Genomic DNA, 20,928 nt, shown 5'->3' with positions numbered 1-20,928 from the left:
GTTGTCCGTGACGGTCCTTAGACGCCCGGTTCACTGTATCTTCAGGGGGAGCTTTATTTAGCTCGGACATTTGACAAACTAAAACAGTGTTAGCCAATGTTAGCCTGTTAGCATGTTGTCTGTGACGGTCCTTAGACGCCTGGTTCACTGTATCTTCAGGGGGAGCTTTATTTAGCTCGGACATTTGACAAACTAAAACTGTGTTAGCCAATGTTAGCCTGATAGCATGTTGTCTGTGAAGGTCCTTAGACGCCCGGTTCACTGTATCTTCAGGGGGAGTTTTATTTAACTCGGACATTTGACAAACTAAAACAGTGTTAGCCAATGTTAGCCTGTTAGCATGTTGTCCGTGACGGTCCTTAGACGCCTGGTTCACTGTATCTTCAGGGGGAATTTTATTTAGCTCGGACATTTGACAAACTAAAACTGTGTTAGCCAATGTTAGCCTGATAGCATGTTGTCTGTGATGGTCCTTATACGCCCGGTTCACTGTATCTTCAGGGGGAGCTTTATTTAGCTCGGACATTTGACAAACTAAAACTGTGTAAGCCAATGTTAGCCTGTTAGCATGTTGTCCGTGACGGTCCTTAGACGCCTGGTTCACTGTATCTTCAGGGGAGCTTTATTCAGCTCGGACATTTGACAAACTAAAACAGTGTTAGCCAATGTTAGCCTGTTAGCATGTTGTCCGTGACGGTCCTTAGACGCCTGGTTCACTGTATCTTCAGGGGGAGTTTTATTTAACTCGGACATTTGACAAACTAAAACAGTGTTAGCCACTGTTAGCCTGTTAGCATGTTGTCCGTGACGGTCCTTAGACGCCCGGTTCACTGTATCTTCAGGGGGAGCTTTATTTAGCTCGGACATTTGACAAACTAAAACAGTGTTAGCCAATGTTAGCCTGTTAGCATGTTGTCTGTGACGGTCCTTAGACGCCTGGTTCACTGTATCTTCAGGGGGAGTTTTATTTAACTCGGACATTTGACAAACTAAAACTGTGTTAGCCAATGTTAGCCTGTTAGCATGTTGTCCGTGACGGTCCCTAGACGCCCGGTTCACTGTATCTTCAAGGGGAGCTTTATTTAGCTCGGACATTTGACAAACTAAAACAGTGTTAGCCAATGTTAGCCTGATAGCATGTTGTCTGTGACGGTCCTTAGACGCCTGGTTCACTGTATCTTCAGGGGGAGCTTTATTTAGCTCGGACATTTGACAAACTAAAACTGTGTTAGCCAATGTTAGCCTGATAGCATGTTGTCTGTGAAGGTCCTTAGACGCCTGGTTCACTGTATCTTCAGGGGGAGCTTTATTTAGCTCGGACATTTGACAAACTAAAACAGTGTTAGCCAATGTTAGCCTGATAGCATGTTGTCTGTGACGGTCCTTAGACGCCTGGTTCACTGTATCTTCAGGGGGAGCTTTATTTAGCTCGGACATTTGACAAACTAAAACTGTGTTAGCCAATGTTAGCCTGATAGCATGTTGTCTGTGAAGGTCCTTAGACGCCCGGTTCACTGTATCTTCAGGGGGAGCTTTATTTAGCTCGGACATTTGACAAACTAAAACAGTGTTAGCCAATGTTAGCCTGATAGCATGTTGTCTGTGACGGTCCTTAGACGCCTGGTTCACTGTATCTTCAGGGGGAGCTTTATTTAGCTCGGACATTTGACAAACTAAAACTGTGTTAGCCAATGTTAGCCTGATAGCATGTTGTCTGTGAAGGTCCTTAGACGCCCGGTTCACTGTATCTTCAGGGGGAGCTTTATTTAGCTCGGACATTTGACAAACTAAAACTGTGTTAGCCAATGTTAGCCTGTTAGCATGTTGTCCGTGACGGTCCTTAGACGCCTGGTTCACTGTATCTTCAGGGGAGCTTTATTCAGCTCGGACATTTGACAAACTAAAACAGTGTTAGCCAATGTTAGCCTGTTAGCATGTTGTCCGTGACGTTCCTTAGACGCCTGGTTCACTGTATCTTCAGGGGGAGTTTTATTTAGCTCGGACATTTGACAAACTAAAACTGTGTTAGCCAATGTTAGCCTGTTAGCATGTTGTCCGTGACGGCCCTTAGACGCCTGGTTCACTGTATCTTCAGGGGGAGTTTTATTTAGCTCGGACATTTGACAAACTAAAACTGTGTTAGCCAATGTTAGCCTGTTAGCATGTTGTCCGTGACGGCCCTTAGACGCCTGGTTCACTGTATCTTCAGGGGGAGTTTTATTTAGCTCGGACATTTGACAAACTAAAAGAGTGTTAGCCAATGTTAGCCTGTTATCTGTGACCTGTGACGGTCCTTAGACGCCCGGTTCATTGTATCTTCACAGTTAAGCTCGAGTTAGGTTGAACATTATTTAAACATGGCTAACGCTAGTCACCATTATCCGTCTATAGCTATAGCTTCTCCTGAAGTTAGCATGTTGCGTAGCGATGCTAACCTCAACTAAACTGGTCTGCACTGCCTTGTATGAAGTGTCTTTGCTTTGTGTATCGTCACAGATACGTAGCGATAAAGCAATACCCTAACCCTAACCCTAAACTAACCCTAACCCTTGATAGCCGTGTTCCTAACTCAATTCTGAGGGGCAAATGGTAAAAATTAGAAATGTTATGAGGCCAAAGTTAAAGAAAACTCTCTTTTAATCTAATAAAAATACCTTTAATCTCACGTCAGGGTTAAGGCTAAAACCTAACGAAGCTTCAGAAACACTTGAGCGAACAAAGGATTGAACTTGACTTTGCCAAAACACGTTTGTGTCACACTCAAGTGTTTTTAAAAAAAACAAAAAAAACACTTGGTCCTCCACTTCCCCGTTTCCATGGCAACTCCGTCTTCTGAAGACGATCACGTGACTGCGACTGAACGCCGCTAATTTAACTCCGGGGAAACGAGATTTATAACGAAGCTGTTTGTTTTGTTGCCGGGACGTTAAAACTCTCAGCGTGAGAGAGAGAGGACGCTTTTAACGGCTTAAAAAAAGGACAAAACAATCACAATGCACAGACAGGAAGTGGTGAGGGGCATCATGGGAAATGTAGTGAAGGCTTTGTGCACAAATGTGAGCGCTCAGCAGCGTCTTAACGACTGGATCCGTGTCCAGTTTCCCTCGCTGTCAGAGCTCCAGAGCAGCAGATGGAGAGGAGGAAGAGGAGGGGGAGGGGAAGGCAGGGAGGAGGAGGAGGAGGAGGAGGAGATAGAGGAAGAGGAGGAAGAGGAGGAGGAGGAGGAGGAGGAGGGAGCTGCATCAGCGCCAACATCACAGCCAACGCCAGCTTTCGTCACCGGAAAACAACGACGACGAAGAGGAAGCAAAAGAAAAACCGTCACCTCCTCCTCCTCCTCCTCCACCAGACACATCCACAGATCACACGGCAACAACAAATACCTCCTCCTCCCCCCACCTCCCCTGTAAAGGAAAATCTCCCCCAGCCATGACCTGAGCATCATCATCATCATCATCATCATCGTCGTCGACATCATGGGAAACCAGGAGGCGAAGCACAAGAAAGCTGCTGCTGCTGCGGCGTCGTCGGGGAACGGGAGTTACCCTTCACTGGACGAAGGATGGAGAGAGGGAGGAGGGGAGGTGGCAAGGAAGGGAGGAAAGAAAGTCCACGGCAAGCATGGAGGTAAAGGAGCAGGCAACGGTGGAGGAGGAGGAGGAGGAGGAGGAGGAGCGGGGGTGCACGGAGGCAAGAAGAAAAACAAACCCGAGTCCAAGTCGTCCGTGTTCTCCATCCGTAAGAGGAGGAACAACCTGAAGGGGAAAGGAGACGCGTCGGTGACGAGTTCCAGGGAGGAGGTGCTCACCAAGACGCCCGAGCTGTCCGCCGACGAGCTCGGACACTCGGACACCGAGGCTGCTCTGCCCGAGAAGAAGAAGAAGCAGCAGCATCAGCAGCAGCAGCAGCCGGGAGGAGGTGAGGATGGAGGAGGAGGAGGACAGGAGCCGAGGCAGGAGGTGCAGAGGACAACCTCCACGGCGGCCACCTCGCCCGCCGAGGAGGGAGGACACAAGGGAGGCAGCTCGGGCTCGGACACGGACATTTACAGCTTCCACTCGGCCGCCGACCACGAGGACCTGCTCGCTGACATCCAGCTGGCAATCAGGCTGCAGCATCAGCAGCAGGGGGCGCTCTCACAGGGAGGTGGGGAGAAAGATGTCAGCTGGGCAGGAGGAGGAGGAGGAGGGGAGGAGAAGAGGAGGAAGAGCAACGGAGTGGTCAAAGTGAACCCTCCTGAGGAGCTGGAGGTGGCCTCTGATGCCCTCTCGTTCCTGGAGACGGGAACTCTTTCAGACTCTGCTCCTCCGGAGAGGAGGGAGGAGGAGGAGGAGGAGGAGGAGGTGGAGGAGGAGGAGGTGGAGGAGGAGGAGGAGGAGGAAGAGGTGGAGGAGGAGGAGGTGGAGGAGGAGGTGGAGGAGCTAAATGGGCAGGGACAGAGTGAGAGAGAAGCCTCTCTTTGTGTTTCCGCCGGCACAAAAGAGCAGCACGCTCGGCTCCAGCAGCCCCCTCACACGGCCGTCACCGTGGCGACGGTGGGCGGGGCAGCGCTCAGCCCGGTTGCCGTGACAACCGGCGGCAACAGCTTCCCCGATCACACATTGGCTGCTGCGGCGGAACACCCGGGGGAGGAGCAGGAGGAGCAGGAAGCAGAGCAGCAGGAGGAGCAGGAGTCTCGGGGCCTCGAGGCCTCGGATGGACCCGCGTCCAGAATCCTCTCCGAGGAAGGTGAGCTTCACTTGGGCTCGGGGACGAGCGCGGAGTCCCTGGACGACTGCCCGAGTCCTGGTTCTGACCACAACCGCTCGACCGCAAGCACCGGCGCCTCCTCCTCCGCCCAGCAGTGCAGGAGGATCAGGAGGAGGAGCAGCGTCTGCTTCACACCTCCCACTCCCCAGGAGAGTCCCACTCTGGCCAAACGACTCCTCAGGTCCACCCAGACCTCCACCTCCCCCGGCCCTGTGGTCAAACCCTACCCCCCCATCTTCCCCTCCTACATAAAGACCACCACCCGGCAGCTCAGCTCGCCCGGTCACTCCCCCGCCCTGTCCCCCTCCCACAGCCCCGTGTCCCCGCGCAGAGTCCACCATCACCTCCACAGGTAGCCGTGGCGCTGCTGCATGATACGTTACTTTTGACTGAAAGGTTCATTCTCTGTGAAAAACGTAGCTTTACTCGCTTAACGAAAGCTTTACGATATCTTTAGGAACTTTATCTCACTGTTAGACAACAGGAAACTGAAGTTTGTAAACCACTCACTCTCCCACACCAAGGATATTGCAAGGGAGCTAGCTAGCTAAACTTAGATTAAGGCTTAAGAGTGCCAATAATGCTAGATAGCTAAGCCTAGTCCCCAACAGACCAGGCAGGATCATGTTTACACATCCAATGACTGTCCCACAACGCGTGTTCAGGGTGACAACAATGCTAGCTAGCTAACACAACATGCGTAAGTGTGGTTAAGGGTGAGGATAATGCTTGCTAACGACCTAGCTAACTTAGAAACAGTTTGTAAACCACTCACTCTCCCACACCAAAGATATTGCAAGGGCGCTAGCTAGCTAACCTTCGATTAAGGGTCAAGATTGACAATAATGCTAGCTAGCTAGCTAAGCCTAGCCCCCAACAGACCAGGCAGGACACATCCAGTGACTGTCCCACAGCATGTCTTCAGGATGAAAACAATGCTAGCTAGTGTGGTTAAGGGTGAGAATAATACTTGCTAACTAGCTAGCTAACTTCACTACTTAGACACAGGAATGCACAGTAAACAAAGCCAGATTAAAGTGTGAAGAGGGCAACGACCCAGAGAACAACTAACTATGTTGATGTCATTTTGTAAGAACACCTTTAGAACTTTTAGAATGGTCAACGTACGAGAAAGAAAACCCCAATGAGGCCAAATGCTACTGTCTTGTTTTAGCTAAGCTAACATGTAGCCCCCCTCCCAGAGTCTGTTGAGAGGCCCCTGATGTTGTCTAAGTGATGTGGTTTGTGCAGAAAAGTGAAGCTTTGAGGTTTCGTCAAAAGTCCATTTTCATTCCTCATCGTGAACAAATGTAAACGAGAGCGAGTCTGAAAAAACAGCAGAGAAAGAGTTTGTGACGCAGCTACAACTGTGACGGTTCGACAGGGCGATGGCCGACGGTCAGCAGGGCCGTAGGCAGAGATCCCGGAGCCTGACCAGACGTCTCAGCCGCTCGGCCGACTGGACGGAGGAGCAGGACAGGAGGTGGAGGAGCAGGGAGGAGGAGGACGGAGGAGGAGGAGGCTCCCGAGGTTCTGCAGAGTATCTGGACGTCTACAGGGGAGGAGGCAGTCAGCCCTTATGTTCCACCAGGAGATCTTCCTGTGGACAGATGTCCACCTGCGGCTTTCAGGACGTCTTCACAGGTGAGTTTGGACGTTTCCCGTCTCGGTCCGTGTCGACGTCAGGTCACACCTTTGCTCTCTCGTTCAGGGCGAACTCTGCTGGAGAAGCTGTTCCTGCAGCAGCAGCAGGAGGCGCCAGAGGAGGCCGAGCGGCTCTGCTCCAGGATCCTGGCCATGGGTCTCCTGCTGCCCTTCACCGACTGCTTCAGGGAGCAGCTGGGCGGCAGCAGCGTCCACGTCGCCACCGCGCCGGCCACGAAGTTTGACGTAAGTCGTCGCGGACGTTTCCTCTCACATTTAAGATTTAAGGCGAACCACCTGACATCTAAAATATATATGTGTGTGATGTGTTTGTCTGTTTTGGCTTTGTAAGCTCACTCACTCTCCCACACCAAAGTCACTCACTCTCCCACACCAAAGTCACTCACTCTCCCACACCAAAGTCACACTCTCCCACACCAAAGTCACTCACTCTCACACACCAAAGTCACTCACTCTCACACACCAACGATATTGCAAGTGAGCTAGCTAGCTAACTTTCGATTAAGGATTAAGAGTGACAATAATGCTAGCTAGCTAAGCCTAGCCCCCAACATACCAGGCAGGACAAATCCAGTGACTGTCCCACAGCATGTCTTCAGGGTGACAACAATGCTAGCTAGTGTGGTTAAGGGTGAGGATAATACTTGCTAACTAGCTAGCTAACTTAGAAACAGTTTGTAAACCACTCATTCTCACACACCAACGATATTGCAAGTGAGCTAGCTAGCTAACCTTCGATTAAGGGTTAAGAGTGACAATAATGCTAGCTAGCTAAGCCTAGCCCCCAACAGACCAGGCAGGACAAATCCAGTGACTGTCCCACAGCATGTCTTCAGGGTGACAACAATGCTAGCTAGTGTGGTTAAGGGTGAGGATAATACTTGCTAACTAGCTAGCTAACTTAGAAACAGTTTGTAAACCACTCACTCTCCCACACCAATGATATTGCAAATGAGCTAGCTAGCTAACCTGAGATTAAGGGTTAAGAATGACACTACTGCTAGCTAGCTAAGCCTAGCCCCCAACAGACCAGGCAGGACACATCCAGTGACTGTCCCACAGCATGTCTTCAGGGTGACAACAATGCTAGCTAGTGTGGTTAAGGGTGAGGATAATACTTGCTAACTAGCTAGCTAACTTAGAAACAGTTTGTAAACCACTCACTCTCCCACACCAATGATATTGCAAATGAGCTAGCTAGCTAACCTGAGATTAAGGGTTAAGAATGACAATACTGCTAGCTAGCTAAGCCTAGCCCCCAACAGACCAGGCAGGACACATCCAGTGACTGTCCCACAGCATGTCTTTCATGTCTACACAAAGTGACCACACGAGGCAGCAGTAGACCATCAGCTCCTGTGTCCCTGTGAGCTAAAATCACTGGTTTTCTCTATGGGCTTTGGTGTGGGAGAGTGAGTGGTTTACAAACTTCAGTTTCCTGTTGTTAAAGTCTGTCTAACAGTGAACATAGACATTTTAACATATTTTAAATGTAGTCGGCTAAAGATTTCATGAAGTTAGTCTTTTTGTTAAGTGGCTAAAACCATTTTTTCCCTCTTGTGACTGTCGGCAGCCATTTTGTTGTGAGAGTGAGCATCAAGCTAGCTCCAGTGGAGGGTGTTTGTTTAGCATATAAAGTTTCTTGTTTTAAGAAAAATAATCTGTCAATGGGGATAATTAAGTAACGTTTGCTAGCTTGCTAGCTAGCTTGTAAATCTGCAGCCACGTTCACACTGTAATGTTCTTTAAAACAAGGACAAAACTGGCCCAAGTTATTAAATTAGCCTTTATTTTCTTGACTAAGTCGACTTTCTAACATTTGAACACACCAATCTGTGATTTTAGCTTTCAATATCTTGAAATTTGATTATTTAGTGCAAAACTAGCTTATTTTACCTGCGTAAACACCTATTTTTCAGTGTATTAATGATCTCTTTAAAGTATTAATAACCTCATTTGAACATTTTCTCCTCAGCACGATCAGTTGTATACGTGGGCGGCCGTGAACCAGCCGTCACACTCGCTGGACCTGCTGGACCTGAAGCCTCTGGGGCAGCTGAAGACCAAACCCGGGTCGGACACCAGGACCGGACTCAAACCCACAGAACCTGGTAAATAACTCGGCACATGTAAAATCCCGACCCAGACCCGGATCACCTGACCTCTCTGACCTTTGCTCTGTTGTTTTTCTGTCATCTGCTGAATCTGGATTTTCTCGCCGTTCTTCAGCGTTCGCCGAGGACGATCAAGGTCAGTGATGACGTCGTTATGGATTCTGAACCGTCCTCCACGTTCCTTCTATACACAGAGGCGATTCTAGAGTCTGTTGGGGGCTAGGCTTAGCTAGCTAGCATTATTGTCACTCTTAACCCTTAATCTCAGGTTTGCTAGCTAGCTCACTTGCAATATTGTTGGTGTGGGAGAGTGAGTGGTTTACAAACTGTTCCTAAGTTAGCTAGCTTGTTAGCAAGTATTATCCTCACCCTTAATCACACTAGCTAGCATTGTTGTCACCCTGAAGACATGCTGTGGGACAGTCACTGGAGGCATAAACATGGTCATGCCTGGTCTGTTGGGGGCTAGGCTTAGCTAGCTAGCTAGCTAGCATTATTGTCACTCTTAACCCTTCATCTCAGGGGGCCAGGGGGCCCTTCCTTCCAACCAGTGTTCATCACCATTATGTTATAAATAATCTGAAACCAACGAACAATGTATGAGTTCAAAATAAAAAAAAATTTCCGAAAAATGAATGAAATAACATTGTAATTAAAAACCTTGTAATTAAAAAGTATGTGAAAATATAAATGTAAAGAAGAATAAAAAACTGTAAATAGCTTTTTAAAAAACGATATAAAGTTAGTAAAAAAAAAAAATGCATTACACTGTAAATAATCCTCTTCATTTTCCAACTTGCAGAACGATAACTTCACACAGGTTAAAGTGAGGTGGGGCCCATTTGGGGGGGGGGGGGGGTTCCTACTGAGATGTCATTGTTGTTTAAGGGGGACGGGGAGGCGGCTGATCACTGCACATATCAGTAAAAACAGCCCTCAGGCTCCGAGTGTCGGGGGCCCCCTATCGGCTCGGGGGCCCCAAGCAGTTGCCTGCCCTGCCTGTTCACGAGCTGCGCCCCTGTCTATATACAGTTTAAAGGTGTCGTCTGTAGAAATGAGGTTAGATCTGAACAGATAAACTCATGAAGTCGGCCATGTTTGTTTACAAAGGAAATACAGTTGGTTGCGATACGCCACTACACCCCTAGATGTCGCTAAATGCTTCATCACAAACACAGAAACGTTTAGCTGAAAACGATCAATCAATTATTCATCGTCGATCGTTAAAGGAAGCAGATCGCGTTTCCGTTGTTTCCTGTCGACGGACGAAAAACCTGGGAAAATGTGAAAATGGCAGTTTTTTTTATTTTTATTGAACACTCGTTCAGCTGTTTGTCAGATTCCTGCAGTAACGTCTGTGTTATTGTTGTTCTCTGCTGATGTGTCTTTGAGCAGAACACCAAGCAGCCGCCATGCTGGGTTTGAAGCAGCATCAGCAGCATCATCAGCAGCAGCAGCAGCAGCAGCAGCAGCAGCAGCAGCATCATCAGCAGCAGCAGCAGCAGCAGCAGCAACAGCAGCAACAGCAGCAGGAGGAAGCCTCAGAGACGTCGGTCAGTCACTTTATAAAGTCATATATGAAATATGAGTGAATGATTTTGGACCATATTCAGCGTCAGGAAACATCAGCGCCTGGTTTTTATTAACGCTCTGATGGTTCAGTTCATGTTAAACCTCATAATAACACAGTCATGATTAAGTTAGAGTTCAATCCTTCACGACCTTCAGCTCTTTCTGCTCTGACCTGGTTTGGTCCTGAAAACTCAAATCATGAAGAAGAAGAAGACTCTTGTCCACCTTGTCTCCTTGTTGTCCACCTTGTCTCCTGGTTGTCCACCTTATCTACTTGTTGTCCACCTTGTCTCCTTGTTGTCCACCTTTTTTCATTGTTGTCCACCTTGTTTGGTTGTCTTGTCTCCTTGTTGTCCACCTTGTCTTGGTCATCACTTCCTGTCCACCTTATGTCTCCTCCCCCCTTTGCAGGAGGCCCCTTTCCATCTTGTTTAGTTCTTGTCCACCTTGTCTGGTTGTCTTGTCTCCTGGTTGTCCACCTTGTCTCATTGTTGTCCATCTTGTCTCCTTGTTGTCCACCTTGTCTCATTGTTGTCCAGCTTGTCTCCTTGTTGTCCACCTTGTCCCCTTGTTGTCCACCTTGTCCCCTTGTTGTCCACCTTGTCTCCTTTTTGTCCACCTTGTCTCCTTGTTGTCCAACTTGTCTCCTTGTTGTCCACCTTGTCTCCTTGTTGTCCACCTTGTCTAGTTGTCTTGTCTCCTGGTTGTCCACCTTGTCTCATTGTTGTCCACCTTGTCTAGTTGTCTTGTCTCCTGGTGTTCCACCTTGTCTCCTTGTTGTCCACCTTGTCTCCTTGTTGTCCACCTTGTCTCATTGTTGTCCACCTTGTCTCCTGGTTGTCCACCTTGTCTCCTTGTTGTCCACCTTGTCTCCTGGTTGTCCACCTTATCTACTTGTTGTCCACCTTGTCTCCTTGTTGTCCACCTTTTTTCATTGTTGTCCACCTTGTTTGGTTGTCTTGTCTCCTTGTTGTCCACCTTGTCTTGGTCATCACTTCCTGTCCACCTTATGTCTCCTCCCCCCTTTGCAGGAGGCCCCTTTCCATCTTGTTTAGATCTTGTCCACCTTGTCTGGTTGTCTTGTCTCCTGGTTGTCCACCTTGTCTCCTTGTTGTCCACCTTTTTTCATTGTTGTCCACCTTGTTTGGTTGTCTTGTCTCCTTGTTGTCCACCTTGTCTTGGTCATCACTTCCTGTCCACCTTATGTCTCCTCCCCCCTTTGCAGGAGGCCCCTTTCCATCTTGTTTAGTTCTTGTCCACCTTGTCTGGTTGTCTTGTCTCCTGGTTGTCCACCTTGTCTCATTGTTGTCCATCTTGTCTCCTTGTTGTCCACCTTGTCTCATTGTTGTCCAGCTTGTCTCCTTGTTGTCCACCTTGTCCCCTTGTTGTCCACCTTGTCTCCTTTTTGTCCACCTTGTCTCCTTGTTGTCCAACTTGTCTCCTTGTTGTCCACCTTGTCTCCTTGTTGTCCACCTTGTCTAGTTGTCTTGTCTCCTGGTTGTCCACCTTGTCTCATTGTTGTCCACCTTGTCTAGTTGTCTTGTCTCCTGGTGTTCCACCTTGTCTCCTTGTTGTCCACCTTGTCTCCTTGTTGTCCACCTTGTCTCATTGTTGTCCACCTTGTCTCCTGGTTGTCCACCTTGTCTCCTTGTTGTCCACCTTGTCTCCTGGTTGTCCACCTTATCTACTTGTTGTCCACCTTGTCTCCTTGTTGTCCACCTTTTTTCATTGTTGTCCACCTTGTTTGGTTGTCTTGTCTCCTTGTTGTCCACCTTGTCTTGGTCATCACTTCCTGTCCACCTTATGTCTCCTCCCCCCTTTGCAGGAGGCCCCTTTCCATCTTGTTTAGATCTTGTCCACCTTGTCTGGTTGTCTTGTCTCCTGGTTGTCCACCTTGTCTCATTGTTGTCCAGCTTGTCTTGGTCAGCACTTCCTGTCCACCTAATGTCTCCTCCCCCCTTTGCATCTTGTTTGGTTATTGTCCACCATGTCTCCTTGTTGTCCACCTTGTCTCCTTGTTGTCCACCTTGTCTTGGTCCTCATTTCCTGTCCACCTAACGTCTCCTCCCCCCTCTTTGCAGGACGACCGTGTCCAAACTTCGTGGAAGCTGAAGGAGAAACACGTGAACGTCATCCAGCAGCTGGAGCAGACCATCGAGGACCTCAGGACGAAGATCGCCGAGCTGGAGCGACAGCCCCCCCTGCTGGACGTCACCACCACAGACCAGGAGTGCGGCGGGGAGGAGGGGCTTCTGAGGGCGGTGTGCGACGCCCACCTGCAGACGGAGGCCCTGCTCTCCGCGGGCGTCCTGGAGGCCAAGTCGGTGCAGACCTCGCCCATGGACGACGGCTTCAAGTTCAAAGTGCCTTGTAGCGACGCGGGCGGCGTGAACGGGTTCCTACAGGCTCCGCCCACTCAACACGATTTCCAGTGTTCATGTCAGCAGCCACCAGGGGGAGCAGGACAGTCAGTGGTACCTCCTCCTCCACCTCTACCACCTGGTTCAGCACTTCCTCCTCCACCTCCTCCTCTACCTGGAGGTCTTATCCCACCACCGCCACCACCTCCTCCCCCTCTCCCTGGTGGCACGGCTCCACCTCCACCTCCACCACCTCCTCCTCCTCTTCCTGGAGGCCTTGTCCCACCACCACCTCCTCCTCCACCGCCCCTCCCTGGTGGCTTTGGAGCTCCTCCTCCTCCTCCTCCATTACCAGGACTTGGAGGCCCACCACCACCTCCTCCACCACCACCACCTCCAGGCTGTGGTCCTCCTCCTCCACCGCCTCCTCCACCAGGGCTCAACTTCGTTCCTCCAGCTCTTCCTGGTCACCTGGGCTCGCTGCCTCCTCCTCTGCCGTTTGGGTTGTTCGCTCTGGGTTTGACGCAGGAGAAACCGCCCAGGAAGGCCGTGGTGGAGCCGCCCAGACCCATGAAGCCGCTCTACTGGACCCGGATCCAGCTGCACACCAAAAAGTAACAAGAAGAAAAGATCTCAGCGATCCAAACCTTCTCCAGACACTCGTGTACTAAGCTCTCCTTCTCATTCCTCAGGGAGATCTCGTCTTCTTCTTCTTCTTCTTCGTTGGTGTGGGACACCATCGAGGAACCTGACGTGGACTTTGAGGAGTTTGTGGAGTTGTTCTCAAAAACAGCCGTGAAGGTGAAGAAACAGCCGCTGTCCGACACCATCACCAAGTCCAAGGCAAAACAGGTCTGTGATTTTAAACAAAAATCCTTTCTTTCTCTTTGTTTTTCCTTCTTTAAAGTTAAAGTTTGAGGTTTGAAAAGTCGATTTCGAAGCTGATGTTTAAGGAAGTGGTTTGAGTCTTCAAAAAGTCTGGTTAAATATTATCATTTACTACAAATGACAAGTTTGTTTGGTCAAGGTTGATCCAGTGTGTGGACAGAGCTTGTGAAAATAAAGGGCGCCCTCTAGGGTCAGAGTTGATTATAACATTTTAACACTGACAATTGGCCTGATTGCGTTTTCTCTCCTCAACGTTTGTCGCTCTAATCAATAACGTTCATCAGTGACAAATCAGACGTCATGTACTACGTCAAGAGTTTTTAGATAGATATTCCATCCAGGGCCGTTTCTAGCTGTTTGGGGGCCCTATGTGAGATACTATTTGGGGGCCCCTGTTTTTTTTAAACTCGAGGTAGACATTCCTTACTTTTTCTGATTTACCCGACAAACACTTACATGCTTTGCAAATATATGCACAATGAATGCAAATCCAATACATGCAAATAAAGACTTTTAGTTCTCAAAAATATAATAAAATATGAGTCTGAACTTGCAGTTTGGGGGGCCCCCTGGTGGCTGTGTTGTCCACCTTGTCTCATTGTTGTCCACCTTGTTTGGTTGTCTTGTCTCCTTGTTGTCCACCTTGTCTCCTTGTTGTCCACCTTGTCTCATTGTTGTCCACCTTGTCTGATTGTCTTGTCTCCTTGTTGTCCACCTTGTCTGGTTGTCTTGTCTCCTTGTTGTCCACCTTGTCTCCTTGTTGTCCACCTTGTCTCCTTGTTGTCCACCTTGTCTCCTTGTTGTCCACCTTGTCTCCTGGTTGTCCACCTTGTCTCATTGTTGTCCACCTTGTCTTATTGTTGTCCACCTTGTTTCTTTGTCTTGTCTCCTTGTTGTCCACCTTGTTTGGTTGTCTTGTCTCCTTGTTGTCCACCTTGTCTCCTTGTTGTCCACCTTGTCTCCTGGTTGTCCACCTTGTCTCCTTGTTGTCCACCTTGTCTCATTGTTGTCCACCTTGTTTCTTTGTCTTGTCTCCTTGTTGTCCACCCTGTTTGGTTGTCTTGTCTCCTTGTTGTCCACCTTGTCTGGTTGTCTTGTCTCCTTGTTGTCCACCTTGTCTCATTGTTGTCCACCTTGTTTCTTTGTCTTGTCTCCTTGTTGTCCACCTTGTTTGGTTGTCTTGTCTCCTTGTTGTCCTCCTTGTCGTCCACCTTGTTTGGATGTCTTGTCTCCTTGTTTTCCACCTTATCTCCTTGTTGTCCACCTTGTCTCCTTGTTGTCCACCTTGTCTCCTTGTTGTCCACCTTGTCTCCTTGTTGTCCACCTTGTCTGGTTGTCTTGTCTCCTTGTTGTCCACCTTGTCTCCTTGTTGTCCACCTTGTCTCCTTGTTGTCCACCTTGTCTCCTTGTTGTCTACCTTGTCTGGTTGTCTTGTCTCCTTGTTGTCCACCTTGTCTCATTGTTGTCCACCTTGTTTCTTTGTCTTGTCTCCTTGTTAAAATATGAGTCTGAACTTGCAGCTTGGGGGGCCCCCTGGTGGCTGCGGGGCCCTATGCAGCTGCATAGTCCGCATATAGCAAGAAACGGCTCTGGTTCCATCCTAGATGTTTTTTATCAGAGTGTATTTTTTGGACCTTTTAAAACCCGGTGAACGTGACTCTGTTCCTCTGAAGGTGGTGAAGCTGCTGAGCAACAAGCGTTCTCAGGCCGTGGGAATCCTCATGTCCTCGCTGCATCTGGACATGAAAGACATCCAACACGGTAGGTTTGAGCTCAGTCACCGATCTGGGAGTTCGTTTAAATCCTCAGGTTATTTCACCGTGTTTCTTGTCTCCTCGCGTCTCTCAGCCATCTTGAATCTGGACAACACCGTCGTGGACCTGGAGACTCTTCAGGCGCTGTACGAAAATGTGAGCAACGCGCGAAACGCATGCACACGTCGAAACTGCCCTAATCTACATTTGTTATCATCGATCACGGTTGCTGCTGTTGTTTGGTGTTATTTTCAGAGAGCCCAGCAGGAGGAGCTGGACAAGATCGAGAAGCACATCAAGTCGTCTAAAGACAAAGACGTTGTCAAACCTCTGGACAAACCTGAGCAGTGAGTGTCGGCGGAAACAAACGGCCAATTCCTATCTTAACCCTCAAGTGTTATTTTGTCACTTAGAAATGGGACACCCCTTAAATGCAGATACGTCTTCAGACTGTAGGGGGCAGAATAACGCGGAAAGCTGCGTCCAGTCTGTCAACTCCAAAAAAGAAGAAGAAGAAGAAGAAGAACACATTTACGTTAGGATTATTTATCACGATCCGTTTGTCAGTCAAGTTATTAGGTCGTCAGATCGCTTGTCCGCACCGGGCGACTATTGACAAAAGATCGTAAAATAAAAATAAACGTTACGCAACAATGACGTCAGTAATCCATAATATGGGCCTTAACTAAGATCATTTTTATATCTCTATTAACAAAGAAAATACTTTGTTTGTAGCGTACTCGTTTCGCTGCTTGCGACGTCATCTTTGTTATGTGAAAACACGCAATGCATTGTGGGTAGCCCTTGCTCCCAAGGGTGGTCTCGGATAATATCAATTTTGAGGGCGATACAGCCCTTAAAAAGACTCAGTGGTTTCGATCGTCTTGTTCCGTCGTTGATCTGTTCGTGATCTCGCTGCAGGTTCCTCTTCCAGCTCTCGGTGATCCCGAACTTCTCCAGCAGAGTTTTCTGCATCCTCTTCCAGTCCAGCTTCTCCGAGTGCATGTCCTCCATCACCAGGAAACTGGACACGCTGCAGAGGGTCTGTCAGGTGAGTCCCGAACGCGTCTTTGTTACGGTAAAACCACGTAAAACCCTAACCCTGACGCTGGTCTCCTGCGCAGACCTTACAGGACAGTGAGACGGTGAAGACGGTCCTGGGTCTGGTTCTGGCCTTCGGTAACTTCATGAACGGCGGGAATCGAACCCGAGGCCAAGCAGACGGCTTCAGCCTGGACATCCTGCCCAAACTCAAAGACGTCAAGAGCAGCGTGAGTTCAGACGATAATGACCGTATAACCCGTTAGCGACTTTAGCTAACTTTAGCTAACTTTAGCTAACTTTAGCTACTTCCCACTGATTCTGTCTTTTGTCCACGTGTGCAGGACAGCATGAGAAGTCTTCTGTCTTACGTCGTCGCGTACTACCTCAGACACTTTGACGAGGTCAGATCATCGATTCTTTCTTTTTTGGAAAAACGATTGTCGCGATTATTCGCGTTTACGAATATGTGTGTGTGTGTGTGTGTGTGTGTGTGTGTGTGTGTGTGTGTCTGTGTGTAGGACGCCGGCAGGGAGACATGTGTGTATCCTCTCCCTGAGCCTCACGACTTGTTCCAGGCTTCGCAGATGAAGTTTGAAGACTTTCACAAAGATCTGACGCGACTCAGGAAGGACCTCAGAGGTGACACACACACACACACACACACACACACACACACACACACACACACACACACACACACACACACACACACACACACACACACATTCTTTCACTTGCTACATATTGAGGACCAGCAAATATGTACTTCATGAATGACATCTATAAAGAACTACTGGGTGCAGTACCATAAAATGTCTGCAGGGGGAGCCCCAGAGCAAAAACGTGTGTGAAAACACCCGGGCTAGAAAATAGGTTTTTGTACCAAAGTGAGGAGCTGTGTTTAAAACTGTATATATAACATGTTTACAACCTGAGGAAGTGATTTCAATGAAGACAAAGTGAGGACCGACCAAAATGTCCTCACTTTGTAAAAAGGACCTCACTTTGTTGGTTAAAAACCCTCCCTGGTCCTCAGTATGCTGCAAGTACAAGAACATACACACACACAAAATTATTCTTCTCAGGACTCGGCATTGACATCCAATAATTTGGATAGCCTACCCAAGGCCTTGTCCCTAACCCCAACCCTAACCAGTTAATGACTAATCCTAACCCAACCCTAACCAGTTAATGACTAACCCTAACCAGTTAATGACTAAGCCTAACCCCAACCCTAACCAGTTAATGACTAACCCTAACCAGTAAATGACTAAGCCTAACCCAACCCTAACCAGTTAATGACTAATCCTAACCCCAACCCTTACCAGTTAATGACTAATCCTAACCCTAACCAGTTAATGACTAATCCTAACCCCAACCCTAACCAGTTAATGACTAAGCCTAACCCAAACCTAACCAGTTAATGACTAATCCTAACCCCAACCCTAACCAGTTAATGACTAATCCTAACCTAACCCTAACCAGTTAATGACTAATCCTAACCCCAAACCTAACCAGTTAATGACTAATCCTAACCCAACCCTAACCAGTTAATGACTAATCCTAACCCCAACCCAAACCAGTTAATGACTAAGCCTAGCCCTAACCAGTTAATGACTAAGCCTAACCCTAACCAGTTAATGACTAATCCTAACCCCAACTCTAACCAGTTAATGACTAATCCTAACCCTTACCAGTTAATGACTAAGCCTAACCCTAACCAGTTAATGACTAATCCTAACCCCAACTCTAACCAGTTAATGACTAATCCTAACCCTTACCAGTTAATGACTAAGCCTAACCCTAACCAGTTAATGACTAATCCTAACCCCAACCCCAACCAGTTAATGACTAATCCTAACCCCAACTCTAACCAGTTAATGACTAATCCTAACCCTTACCAGTTAATGACTAAGCCTAACCCCAACCAGTTAATGACTAATCCTAACCCTTACCAGTTAATGACTAAGCCTAACCCCAACCAGTTAATGACTAATCCTAACCCAACCCTAACCAATTAATGACTACCCACAACCCCAACCCTAACCAGTTAATGACTAATCCTAACCCAACCCTAACCAATTAATGACTACCCACAACCCCAACCAGTTAATGACCAATTCCTAACCCCAACCCAAACCAGTTAATGACTAACCCTAACCAGTTTATGACTAAGCCTAACCATAACCAGTTAATGACTAACCCTTACCCTAACCAGTTAATGACTAAGCCTAACCCCAACACCAACCAGTTAATGACTAATCCTAACCAGTTAATGACTAATCCTAACCAGTTAATGACTAACCCGAACCAGTTAAAGACTAACCCTAACCAGTTAATGACTAACCCTAACCAGTTAAAGACTAACCCTAACCTTTAAACATAACCACAATTCAAATCGTGGTCCTAAACTTCCTCAGAAATGAGGTCCTGCCTCATTAGGACCAGGTTTTGGTCTCCATGACCAGGTCACATGAAGGAACATCTCTGACAGATCCGTGTTCTCATCTTCTCAGCTTGTACGTCGGAGGTGGAAAAGGTTTGCAGCGTCTCCGATGAGGAAAACCTGCAGCCGTTCAAGGACAAGATGGAGGACTTCCTGTCACAAGGTAAACGTCCTCTCAGTGTGAGGAAGTGTCGACGCCTCGAGGTTTGGTTTGTTTTGACGTCTGATATTTGAATATTTCCCTGTATTTTCTTTTCCAGCTAAGAGTGAACTGGAGACGCTGGACACTCAACTCAGCAGCACTCACAAACTGTAAGAACTAGTAACTAGTCCTTAACCTGAGTTAACTTTACCCTGAGACACTTGGAGACTTGTCCTGACAGCAGTTTGCCAAATACCCATTAATAATCGTTTCCCATTTCTTGTGCAATACTGTGTCACCAGCCCTGGTGCCGCGCTGCAGTATTGACTATCTTCCCTGTCAGATGTGGGCTTGTGTGGCCTTTTCCACAGCGCCATGTTTAAACTCGGGCTGGACCATTATGACAAAAAATATTAGTCACAATTATTTTTGACTGATATTGAAATCATGATTAATAGACGCGATAGTCATTGATTTCAAAACTTGAGTATTTATTGAACCACCAAAACTCAACTTTAAATATCATTTAAAAGAACAGCCAGAAATTACGGAGTCCCCGAAGTGACACGAGGGAAAAAAATGACGATTTTTTTTTTTAATCTCGAGTTTCAAAGCCGAGATCTCGAGTTTCCCAATAAATATGAAACATTTTTTTTTTTGAAAAATGTTATTTTTTTCATATTTTTTGGGAAACTCGAGATCTCGGCTTTCCAAGAAAAATATGAAAAAACTTTTATTTATTTTTTTTGGATAGTCGAGATCTCGAGTTTCCCAAAAAAATATGAAACAATTTTTTTTTTTTAAATATTTTTTTTTTTTTGGGAAACTCGAGATCTCGGCTTTCCAAGAAAAATATGAAAAAACTTTTTATTTTTTTTATCATTTTTTGGATAGTCAAGATCTCTAGTTTCCGACTCGACTATCCACACACGTCACACGCTTGCTGCAGCTGCACATAACATGGGTGCATTCAAGGTGTTTTTCGAGCATAGGAATTTACATACACGCCACGCCATGTGGCGCATTAATCGTTTTTCTTCGATTATAATTTTTCCATGATCGTGAGAAGCCAAAATCAAAATGATGAATAAAATTCAATTAATCGCCCAGCCCTAGTTTAGACCCCCCTCAAATTTTGCCTTTGGGGCTTTCAGGGGGTCTCAAGTGTTACTGACCCCCACAGACCCCCCTGTATTTCGCACAGTGCTTGTCTTGAAGATTTGTCCTGACCACACTCTAACTCTGAGACAGACAGATCTTTGTCCCAAAGAGGAACCACATTAATCCTTGACTCCAGGCTTCAAACTGTCAGATTACGCTGACAGGGCGTTCTTCATCTTCTTGTGCCTTCAGGTTCCTGGAGCTCTCGGTGTTCTTCTCGGTGAAGGCAAAGTCAGGCGAGAAGGAAGTGTCTCCAAACACCTTCTTCTGCCTGTGGCACGAGTTCTCCTCGGACTTCAAGGACCAGTGGAAGAAAGAGAACAAAACCATTCTCAAGGAGAGGTACGTTCATTCGTTCATCCGTTCATCTGTTCCGTCCGTTCGTTCTTTCTCGACGTTCTTCTCTGAGAAACACCACGTGTCTGCAGGTTGAAGGCAGCAGAGGAGAGCTTCCGTCAGGCCAAGGAAAAAGCGTCGTACAGCGTCAAACCCAAACACGCCTCTGGCATCGTGAGTTGACCTTTGCTTCTTATGTTTTCCATTTAGTTTTTTCCTCCAAGAAGGTTGTGAGAAGAAAGTTAAGATCTTTGGTACCAGTAGAACATTGGTTCTCAAAGTGCGGCCCGCGAGCCAATGGCGGCCCGCAGAAACATTTCTGGCTTCGTTTAATTTTTTTTTGAAAAAATTGTCACATTTTGGACGACATAGTATAGTACGATGTTTTTGTCAAATTTTGGCGTTGAAATTTTTTCCCAAAAAATTGTCAAATTTGGGACGACATAGTATGATGTTTTTGTCAAATTTTGGACCCCAATTTTTTTTTTTTAACTGTCAAATTTTGGATGACATAGTATAGTATGACGTTTTTGTCCAATTTAGGCGTTGAAATTTTTTCCTAAAAAATGTTCACATTTTCGATGACATAGTATAGTATGATGTTTTTGTCAGATTTTGGCGTTGAAATGTTTGTTATGTCCTGTGTTCCCACAGAAAGCAAAGCTGGGCATGAAGATCTGAGACTTGGTCGTGATTA

General features: G+C 47.3%; 1 protein-coding gene across 1 annotated transcript; it reads left to right on the top strand.

Moving 5' to 3' along the window:
* Positions 1-3,476: 3,476 nt before the first annotated feature.
* Positions 3,477-20,912, top strand: fmn2b (formin 2b; the record flags this gene model as incomplete). Its single annotated transcript, XM_083904673.1, has 19 exons — positions 3,477-4,270; positions 4,400-5,101; positions 6,134-6,393; positions 6,461-6,639; positions 8,390-8,525; positions 12,132-13,074; positions 13,153-13,312; positions 15,022-15,109; positions 15,197-15,258; positions 15,358-15,449; positions 16,024-16,153; positions 16,227-16,373; positions 16,488-16,547; positions 16,665-16,785; positions 18,663-18,755; positions 18,853-18,904; positions 20,088-20,237; positions 20,324-20,405; positions 20,886-20,912. The coding sequence occupies 19 exons, from the start codon at positions 3,477-3,479 to the stop codon at positions 20,910-20,912; spliced, it is 4,278 nt and encodes a 1,425-aa protein (XP_083760799.1).
* Positions 20,913-20,928: the final 16 nt, after the last annotated feature.

The sequence above is a fragment of the Microchirus variegatus genome (assembly GCF_963457635.1).
Source record: "Microchirus variegatus genome assembly, chromosome: 18".
Taxonomy (NCBI): Eukaryota; Metazoa; Chordata; class Actinopteri; order Pleuronectiformes; family Soleidae; genus Microchirus; species Microchirus variegatus.
Note: the sequence above shows the minus strand (reverse complement) of the source record. Positions and strands in the feature narration are given on the sequence as shown.